This window comes from Trachypithecus francoisi, unplaced genomic scaffold (assembly GCF_009764315.1).
Source record: "Trachypithecus francoisi isolate TF-2019V2 unplaced genomic scaffold, Tfra_2.0 Lachesis_group11, whole genome shotgun sequence".
In the NCBI taxonomy this organism is placed as follows: domain Eukaryota; kingdom Metazoa; phylum Chordata; class Mammalia; order Primates; family Cercopithecidae; genus Trachypithecus; species Trachypithecus francoisi.
In genome coordinates, this window is record NW_022681456.1 from 82,821,027 (window position 1) to 82,832,103 (window position 11,077).

An 11,077-nucleotide genomic window follows, 5' to 3' on the forward strand; every position below is an offset into this window, starting at 1 on the left:
TTTTTTTTCTCGAGATAGGATGTCACTCAGCCTAGGCTGGAATGCAGTGGCATGATCACAGCTTGCTGCAGCCTCAACCTCCTCGGCTCAAGGTATCCTCCCACCTCAGCCTCCCAAGTAGCTGACTACAGGTATGTGCCACCACATCCAGCTAATTATTTTTTTCTTTTAGAGACAGGGTCTCATTATGTTGCCTAGGCTGGTCTCAAACTCCTGGCCTCAAGTGATCCTCCAGCCTCGACTCCCAAAGCCCTGAAATTACAGTGATAAGCCACTGTGCCTGGCCTAAAAAAAAAAAGTCTTTTAGAAGTTTTTTTCAAAGGACACTATTTTAGGCACTAACTGTATTTGGAAACACTTCCCAGCTCATTCATTTCTTGGTCTGGTATTTTCATTTTGCTACACATTCTTTCTTTGCATATGTAGGCCATTTATTGAGGGTCCATTGTGTAGATGACAAGATGCCAAGTGCTGAGGGAAATGAAAAAAGATAGAAAGTCCTATGCAAGTTATCTTTGCATAGTGCCAACCGCAGCACCATTTGCAATTAGATACATTACAAACATTCTAGGAAATGATGGGTCTTATATATTTGTCAGATTAGTCCTTTTGAAAGAATGTGAGCCATTGAATCTGTTAATAAGGGCATATTGTATGTTCACATTCTAGGTGTGAGCCTGGTGAGTAGATTGTAGACAAAGGAAAAAATAACTGGTTGTCAAACCCAAAAATGAAGAACAGACAGGAGCAAGAATCCCTAATCCATTCTCAGCTGAGAACATCTTTGGAGGTAATCTTCCTAGCTCCTAAATATAACCCTTGGGATTCCAGACATGCCAACTTTTCATGTGGCCCTTCCTATGTTCTGTAATTTGAGGCCCCCAGGTATACAGTTGGTGCAAGGACTATGACCTCTTCCTCCTTGGCCTTCTTTTTGGCATCATCCAACTTCTTCTTTTTGCTTTCAGGCATGAGATCATCTAACCAGCTCAGCTCTCGCTTAGAGAAACAGAGATCCATGACTTTCCTGACAAAGACCAAGGCCAAAACCTGAAGAAAAATGAAAAAAGAAAGTGAATGAAAGGTACTAATTTCCTTCCTGGACTTAAAAGCAAAGCCTTATTTTCACAGCAGACTAGGACATTTCAAGCAAAATCAAACTCATAAGAATCATAACTCTCACCATTTATTGAATGCTTTCTTTGTGCCAGGTAACATATGTTACATACAATATTTTAACTATCATAATAGCTCTACAACTTAGAGAGCAGCTAACTGGATTCTGTCATTGAAAAGATGAGCTCCTCATCTGCAGACGGCTAGAGGTCAGCAGGAAGGCTACAGGACAGCAGGTGGGTAGAAAGCTTCTGCTGGAGCTGGGCCATGGTGAGACCAGCCAAGCATTCCTCACAGTGGGAAGCATTCCTCACAGTGGGAAGATGGGTTCTTAGAAGATCATCTTTATTCCTTCTGATCCTTTGCCTATTCATTCCCCTACCCCAATCCTTGCTTTGGGCCTGCATCATGTGTCTCCAGTGGTTTTTGTCTCTGCCCTCTGGCCTGGCCTGACACTCACTTTATAAATGAGGAAACTGAGGCCCGGAGAGAAAGTGACTTGCCTAAAATCTGACAGCTGATTTCCCCAATAAAGGTAGGTCCAGGGCATCCCAATTGCTGCTCCACTTTCTTTCCATGAGGGCCATTTTAGCCAAAGGAAAACAAAGAATTAATCCTGTCTGGGTAGACTGGTGTTCATTAACTATATTTGGTGACTGCACAAGGAATGAGGCAAATCAGGCTTATTAAATTCAAGTACATTTCTCTCTAATTTTAGTGACTACTTTCCTGATACATCTGGAATTGATAGGATCCCTTCTAGGAGTTCCCAGTAATTTACTATTTCTTTAACCCATGAATATAACACACAAATGCAAAGCCTTATACATATTCTGACAAAATTGAGAAACCCACCAGGAGGTTGTGGATCTAGAAGATTAGAAAAAAAATTAAAGATAGAATTTTCCATATGATCTAGCAATTCCACTCCTGGTATATTCCCCAAAGAATTGAAAACAGAGACACTAACAGATATTTGTACAGCCATATTTACAGCAGTATTATTGACAGGTGAATGGATAAAACAAAATGTAGTGTTTACATACAGTGGGATACTATTCAATCTTGAAAAGGAAGGAAATTCTGACACATGCTACAACATAGATTAACCTTGAAGACATTAGGCTAAATGAAATTAGCCAGTCACACGCTGGGCGCAGTGGCTCATGTCTATAATCCCAGCACTTTGGGAGGCTGAGACAGGTGGATCACCTGAGGTCAGGAGTTTGAGACCAGTCTGGCCAACATAGTGAAACCCTATCTCTACTAAAAATACAAAAAATTAGCTGGGCGTGGTGGCGGGCACCTGTAATCCCAGCTATTAGGGAGGCTGAGGAAGGAGAATCGCTTGAACCTGGGAGGTGGAGGTTGCAGTGAGCCAAAATCATGCCATTGCACTCCAGCCTGGGCAACAAGAGTGAAACTCCATCTCAAAAAAAAAAAAAGAAAAGAAAGAAAATAAATTAGCCAGTCGCAAAAGGACAAATTGTGATTCACTTATATGATGTACCTAGAATAATCAAATACATAGAGACAGAAAGTAGAATGGTGGTTGCCAGGGGCTGAGGGTATGGGAGAATGGGGATTTAGTGTTTAATAGGTGCAGAGTTTCAGCTCTGCAGGATGTAAAAAGTTCTGGAGCTGGAGGGTGGTAATGGCTCCACAGTAATGTGAATGTACTTAATGCCACTCAACTGTACACTTAAAAATGGTAAATTTTATAGTTATAATGTTTTACCACAATTTAAAAAATAACAATGATAATAAGAATTTATTTTTTGAAACCACCTCACCATCATTGGGAAAACAATGGCAGCTGGAGATGCCTTGATGACCCAGAGCAGGACGAGACAGGTCAGCTGGATGAGGGTGAAGAGGTGCACTTTGCGCAGTGGCACATGCCGCAGGTAGATGAAATCTGGCTGGTGCTTTGCAGGCATCCCAAAGAGCTTTAGACGATCAAAGAACTGAAAGGAAGGAACTGGCATTTATATTCTGGAGGGCTCTCTGGGTCAGAAACTTTGTTAGACCCATTCATATCTCTTACATCACCTGCTCTGAAAGGTAGGCAACACCATTTCCTCTGGACAGAAATGGAAACTGAGACTTTAAAAGACCAGGCAATTTGGCCAAGGTTAGTAAGTGGCAAAGTCAAAATTTGAATCCATCTTTTCTAATTCTAGGTTCAAACTTCTTTCTCCCATCCCACTCTGTGGCTCCTAAGAGAGCTCTTTCTCAGGGGGTGTTGGAAACAAAATTACATCTTTTTGCTTATTATCAAAACCAAATCTCTTACTTGTTTTAGGAGTTTGGAGCTATTCATTGATTATTTATAGTGAAAAGATAAAATAAAACCTCATAACATCCTAGATATATAAAAAATGATCATCCTTACAAAAAGGAAAAAAGAGAACCAGAGATTAAATAATCTGCCCAAGTTCATATTCGAACTCAGTATATAAGAATGGCCATTGGGCATTCCATTCAAACAAAGAATCATAAGCCTAAGTTACTATATTATCTGGAATACCCAAGTTATCAATGACAAGCTCCTGATTTTTCTTTTTGAAAGACTTAGAGCAATGAGTTGATGGATGGAAAAATGCAGAGTATAACAAGAAGTGACATCTCCTTACCAGGAGCAACTCGCACTATTCCCCCATCTCTCTTCTGCCAGTGAACCCCCTCAAAGTTAAACACCCCATTTTTACACTTTAGCCTGACACTGAACTAGATCTGTCCATGAGTGAAAGCCAGTTTGGTTCCTGATCAACCTTTCAGATCCAAGTTTACCAGCACCTGGCAAAGCACCTAATGTTTAATACGTGCCAAAAAAAATTGTCTGTTGAATAATTAATGAATGACTGGGGCCATGACATCAAGCCAGACCACCCTGAAAGTCTCTGTACTCTCCTGCCAACATGGCTGTTTTTCTCCTGGTATCCAAATAAGTGTCTAAAATAGCCTAAGTGGCAAGACTAGGAAATAATTTTCTGAAGAACTGGTTGTGCTTCTCTTGGGGAGCCGTCTCTCCCTGGACAGGACATGCAGTAAGAAGAAACTTCCCTGGCTGAACCATACAATACCTGAATTCCCTGTAGTGAAGAAACTCCCATGTAGAGGAAAACTCCATAGAGTACTGGCATTGGAATAAACTGAAGACAAAAGGACAAGAAAGGCCGGAAATTAAATTTGGTGTCATAGCACACTCAAAACTATATAAACTTTTAAATCTCCGAGAATGAAACAAAGCCACAAAATAGCTGCAGAAACACTGCATTAGTTTCTGCTGCCTGTGGGTGACTTAGGAGTAGAAGCAAAAGCAGAAGCTGACAATGATAAAAATCATTTGTTCCGAAATGAAATGATTACAAGTAAGTTAGGCCTCCCATCTCACCCATCTGGCTCTTCCTCCTCCATGGGGATGGGCACATATACACAAACACATACAAATACACACACACACACACACACACACCCCTCTCTTATAGAAATAATGCCTTTTAAATCTTCTGTAATCTCACAATCACTTCCTCAAGGATTTGATGCATTTTAACGTGAACCAAAAAAGCTTCCATTTTTACTGACCAGTGGCTTGAGGGCAAGAGTGGGGAGGTATCTTATCAGAGAGGTAACGGTCTGGGGGGAAACACCGACATTATTATATTGCACTTGAACATCCACATAGTATTTAAATACGACTTTCTGATCACATCCTGTCTATCAACCTAGGTAATCTTCAGATTGACTATGAGGTAGGGAAATTGGGCCTATAGAATCAAGGCAAGGAAAGTCTCAGAGCTGAAAACTAAAATGGACTCGTTTTTATTTTAGAGCTAAAGAATATTCCCAAACCTAATTCTTAGATTTAGAAAATCCCTCCAAACTAACACTGGAACAGAAAACCAAACACCGCATGTTCTCACTCATCAGTGGGAGCTGAACAATGAGAATACATGGTCACAGGGAGGGGAACATTACACACCAGGGCCTGTCAGGGGGTTCGGGGCAATTGGAGGGAGAGCATTAGGGCAAATCCCTAATGCATGTGGGGCTTAAAACCTAGATGATGGGTTGACGGGTACAGCAAACCACCATGGTACATGTATACCTATGTAACAAACCTGCACGTTCTGCACGTGTATTCCAGAACTTAAAGTAAAAATTTAAAAACCAAAGAACTAGAAAATCCCCCCATTGGATTTTATGTTCCAGCTGTAGAGTGACTAGACATGCCAATTCTATGCTGTTTGTGAACTACTGAATAGTTGTCCTAAGAGAACTGTCCTGAAGCAGCTAGAGGAAGGCCCGGTGATGGCCACTGCCATGGCTTCATGGTTCTATCTTGGAGAAGCAGCAACGTTTAGGCTCTTCCAGATGGTGCCTCAACCAGGTGGGAGCGGGAGTTGGGATGGGGACAGGGAATATGTGGTGGGAAAGGGGCGTGAGGAGAGGTGGGTGGTAAGGTTGAGTGGAAAGTTGGGGGACAGGAAGATGGTTCAGAAATCCTTCCCATCCCTCTCAGTTCTCACCCTTGAAGGGCATTTGTGGTACAGGCTGGGGTGGTTGAAGATTTGCCAAAAAGAAGGAAAGAGGAGGCAAGGGAGACAAGGCAGTGCTCCAGAATGATTGGTGCCTGGTAATACAGCCGTAAAGTTTCCTTCTTACCCCAATCTCCCAAATGCAGGCCTTCCACCCACAAAACATTTTTTAATGTTCCAAGTATCCTCTATCCGTACTGGGGAAAAAAAAAAAAAAAAACCCTCTCTTTCAGCCCCACTTCTCATCCGAGCCACTGCTATTTTTCCATCCTGCTTCACAGAAAAACCTCTTGAAAGATTTGCCTGCACTCTTTACTTCCTTCCCTCCTATTCACTCTTTAGCCACCTATAATTGGATTTCTGCCCTATAGTTCCACTGAATTCCTTCTCTGATAAGATACCCTCAACTCCTGCCTCAAGTTACTGGTCAGTAAAAAAGTTCCATGTTAAAGTACACTAAATCCCTAAGGATTTGGAAAAATTTTGAGATTATGGAAGATTTAAAAGGCTTCATTTCTGTTAAAGAGGGGTGTCTGTATGTGTGTGTGTGTGTGTGTGTGTGTGTGTGTGTCTGCCCATCCCCAGACGGGGGTGGAGGAAGAGCCAGACATGGAGGCCTGTAATTTAACATACATGTAATCATTTCATTTCAGAACAAAATGATTTTTATCGTGGTCAGCTTCTGCTTTTGCTTCTACTTCTAAATCACCCACAGGCAGCAGAAACTAATGCAATCCACTGACTGTGCTCTTGTCAGATAACCTGAGGCCTCCAATGTTGCTAAATCCAATGGCCTTAGCTTAGCCTTCATCTTCCAAGATGTGTCTACCCAATCCCTCTTTCTTGAAACATTTTCCTCATTGGCTTCCCTGATACCACATCCCCCTAGTTTTCCTCCCACCTCTCTGGCAACTCCTTCTGAGACTCTGTTGCTATCTCTTCCTCTACCCAACCTCTAACTCTGCTCTTCTCCTATGTCCCACTTCTCTTTTACTTCTTCTCTTTTCCCTGAGCTCTCTTATCTATTCCCTCGGCTTTCAATACCACCTATGTGCTGGTGACTCTCAAATTTATATTTTATTCCAGAAGCCTCCTCTAGCCTCTTCACTTAGATGACTCCCAGACATCTCACTCCAAATCTGATCAGAGCCCTACTCCTCACAAAAATCATACAATCTTTTCCATCTTAATAAATGTCATCACTCTCCACCAGATGGTCAAGTCAGAAACCTAATAGGCTTCTTCGATTTTTCTATTTTCCTCACCCCATTCCACATCCAGTCAACAATTGAGACCTTTGGGTCTGCCACCATGCTATACAGAAGCCATGCCTTTTTATCTGTCCCTGCTACCAGCTTCCTTATCAAAGACACCAGCATCTGTTACCTGCAACAGCTTCACTGGTCTGTCTGCTTCTATTCTTCCCTAGACATCAGCCAGAGTGATCTTTTTAAACTAGCTGGATCATGTCCCTCTCCTGTTAAAACCCTTCAAAGGTTACCTTGCGCACTGTCGACAATGTGATCTGCCCCTGCCCCTCTTTCCTTCTCATTGCACTGTGCTCTTGTCTTGACTCAATGCCCTACATGGCCCTGACATTTCGTAGAACACTTATCACTCTTTCCCACCTCAGGGCCTGACTAGACTGCTTTTCTCCCCTCCTTCCATGCCATCTCCCACCATCCATGGCATGACTGGCTCCATCTCATCTTTTTTTTTTTTTTTTTTGAGACAGAGTCTCGCTCTGTCTCCCAGGCTGCAGTGCAGTGGCACAATCTCGGCTCACTGCAAGCTCTGCCTCCTGGGTTCACGCCATTCTCCGGCCTCAGCCTCCCAAGTAGCTGGGACTACAGGTGCCCGCCACCACGCCTAATTTTGTTTTTGTATTTTCAGTAGAGACGGAGTTTCACCGTGTTAGCCAGGATAGTCTCAATCTCCTGACCTCATGATCCGCCCACCTCAGCCTCCCAAAGTGCTGGGATTACAGGTGTGAGCCACTGCGCCTGGCCTACACCTCATCTTAAATAGCATCTCCTCAGAGAAGTCTTCTCCAACCACCCTAACTAAAATAGACCCCTCTGAATTCTCTATAGTGCCAGAAAGCACTGTGTATTTCCTTTATATCACTACTCACATTCTGTAGTTATCATGTTTGTTTTCTTAACTAATTTTCTTAACTACATATTATCTGTCTTACCCCTGTAGAATAAACTCTTTCAGGGCAGGGATTTGTACGTATATCTGTTTGGCACCACTGTATTTCCAGCACCTGGCAGGATTCCTGGCACAAATCAGGCCCTTGATATTTGCCAATAAGTGAAGGGATGATTACCTTTAAGATAGCCGTCATGAAGACTGAGCAGCCCATCAGCACAAAGATCATAAGGCCTGTCACTCTTTGTTCTCGGATGCCCAGGAATTTGGGCTGTTCTCCAGGAGCAGAGCATTCAGATTCTAGCTTGAGGCTGTTCACATGTGTGATGGACAAGACGGTTGCAGCTACAAACCAGGGCAGGCCCATGATGGAGCAGACACCCAGCATGATGGCCACCATCAGTAGGTCCAGGTGGTAGCCACAGCCTTTCTGTGGGGAAACACATGAGTAGGCTAGCTGTAGTCGGGCATAGAACAGTGAGCTAGGGGTCTCAGGCCCAAAGCAGGAAGGGGTGTATGTATAAGAAGGAAGGGGTTCAGGGATCCAAGAGGAGTCTTGTAGCCCCTCCTGGTTAGGAGGAAACAAAGAAGAAAAAGGGGAATCTTAGCCTGTCTTATATATGCCAATATTGATTCTTTTTCCAAGTGCCTCTAGCTTACTCTGAGTCTTACACATTCAAAGATCCATTCTTCTCTGGAAGAGTAATCAGACACCATGCCACATCTTGACCATTCTAGATGGTAGAAACTACAGGAGTTAGAGATAAATGTCCTTATTGGCTTCCTACCACATACCCCCAGATCCTTGACAGATTTGGATGTTGCTTGCCTGCTCTGTTACTTCCCTAGGATCCTAGGGTTCCAGTTTCAGCCTAGAAACTATAGTAACAGACACCAATGGGAGAATACCTGCCTCTAGGAAACAGTGGCCCAGGCCCCCACCTGAACGTCAGGAAGACAAGCTGTACAGCTGCTTGACCCAAAGCATATAGCTATATAGGGATCACCAGGAACTCTACCCAATCACCTTCCCCACAGGTGTGAGAGGACAGTAATGGAGTCCACGTTGCTTTCATACCATACTACCATGCTCCACTCTAGTCTCATCTCCAAAGCAGTCTTTGTTAACAAAGAATGGAAACCCCTTATGAACCTCTTCTATGAGATTCTACAGTTTCTGGTATAAATGTGCTTATCCTACAATTAAAAAAAAAATGTAACAGATTGCCATAGCAGCCTTCTAGGTCAGAACCTCTTTTTACCTTGAGCTTATGTTCCTTCCTGTTAATAATGACGGCTGTGATCTGCTGATCCATGAATATCAAGATAGTGCAGAGAAGAGCTGGGATAATTGCAGCTATCACAGTCCACCAGGGATTGGGGCCAATGGGATTAATGATCCATCCGCGATCATCCCTTGTTGGCTAAGGGGGAAAAAATATATTATTTTGGTATTTTAAGTTATAGTCATTAGGGTAAAACATATCAAACTGGATCACAATATCCATATTTCTTTTTATTCTTGAGTGAGGGTTCTTAAAAAAAAAAAAAAAGGCATGAAATACAGCAACTCCTTAGGAAATCTATGACCTTGTTCTGAAACCATTCCCCAGAGTTAAAGACACCAACGACTAACAGAAATTCTTGGGTTTGCAGGATGGTAGATAAGAAAAGAAACAACGTGCTGAAACTCCCTTGGCACATGGGACCCAAGGTAGCATGAAGAGATAACTATGAATGCTTTAGGACTTTCCAGACCTCCCCTTTCCTTCTACCAATAACCTACTATCCCAGAATCCACCCCCTAAACCTTTTCTAATTATTGCAGTAAAGCCAGTGCAGAGAGACAGATTTGAGCTGAATTCCTGTCTCCTTGTTAGTAAACTTGAAATAAAAAACTTTTCTTCTCTCAAAAACCTGGTATCATAGTATTGGCTTCCAGCACATTGGGCAGCAAGCCCCTTTTGCTCAGTAATAGTTCCAAATCCCCTTTGAAACAGTCAATCTTCAATTATCAATTTCTTGTGAAATATTAATTAATCTTGCACTTCCTTCCACTTACTTTCCAAACCTCTGTGTAGAGAGAAAACAACTGTATCTCAATGTTAACCCAATTAAAATATAATTAACAACTATATCTGTTGTAAAAAAAATTTAATGACTTCCAAAGACAAATATAAATAACTTAGACTATTCTCCTACTACTTCTCTCCAGAGCCATATAATGTGTGTCTACAGCATAAACAAAGGCAAAGTGGAGCCATCTGCATGGCATCTCTTGGGCTTTGATAGGACTGGATTGCTCCAACAGTCTTCTCCCATCAGTAGTGAAACAGGAGTCCAGCCATCAGAGACCTGAGAAGGAGCCTAAGACGGCTAAAGTTGGGGGTTTGTTTGACCTAGGATCCTCTCCAATTCCCCTGTAATACAACTGTTTATAAATCTTATTGGGGTGTTCACAACATATCTAAACTCACCTAGATCCTGACCCTACCCCTGCAGTGTACTCTGAGGAAGACAAGTTCGCCCTTTTTTGGCAAGTGGTGCTAGAGGATAAAAGGCCAGGGATACCAACTGGCCCAGAGTTGACCCAAACTCAAGAAACAAAGCGTAGACTGTTATATTTGATTTGGTTCCTTATTAGTATGGCTCTAGGATTCAAAGACTCTTTAATAACACCACCAAGTCCAAAATTATGAATGGGTTAGCTTCTAAAAGTTTACAGAATCTATGTTTCCTTAGTAACAATGTTCTAAGTGGTAGTTATCAGACCAACACAAAAACTTATTAAATAAACCCTTAATGACGTTATACCCTAGTAATAGTACTAGCCCTCAGATTGGGTTTTGGGAGTTAAGTGTCATGTGGTACAACAGGGAGGGACAAAAAGAAGAAATCTTCTTCTCTGCCTCCTGAAAATGGAGTCTGTCATGAGCAACATATTCTTTGACATTCTCCCATTTCCCTTTCTCCCCTGTCCTACCTCCCAGAGGCCTTCTTCACAGATGTCCCAGAAATTCAGTGCCTTCTGACTATCTTAGGCCTATCCCTTAGGGAACCTTTCCAAGGACTGCTTAATGTTCCCAAATTACCTATTTTTACACAAAATCCATTCCTCCTGAAGCACTGACCTCAGCTAGGTATTAGAGAGAAAGCTGATTGTGCTCATTCACACAAAGGTGAGAATGTCATATTCTAGAAGGTATTATACTTACAAGAGGGATTGGTTAGTCCATAAACTTCCAACTGGTGGCATTTCAGCAAAT

General features: G+C 42.4%; 1 protein-coding gene across 3 annotated transcripts in view; it reads right to left on the reverse strand.

Annotated features, from left to right (window-relative positions):
* Positions 1-11,077, reverse strand: part of SLC4A8 (solute carrier family 4 member 8) — a 91,556-nt gene that overhangs the window by 18,429 nt on the left and 62,050 nt on the right. For all 3 annotated transcript variants that reach the window (XR_004439900.1, XM_033222027.1, XM_033222026.1), the window contains 5 exons: positions 9,074-9,235; positions 7,990-8,241; positions 4,203-4,271; positions 2,910-3,083; positions 913-1,050 (listed from right to left, as the gene is read on the reverse strand). Coding sequence is in view for 2 of the 3 variants with exons in the window: in XM_033222027.1 (XP_033077918.1) it covers positions 913-1,050; positions 2,910-3,083; positions 4,203-4,271; positions 7,990-8,241; positions 9,074-9,235 (795 nt within the window). In the remaining variant the exon portion in view is untranslated. The remainder of the gene's footprint in view (positions 1-912; positions 1,051-2,909; positions 3,084-4,202; positions 4,272-7,989; positions 8,242-9,073; positions 9,236-11,077) is intronic.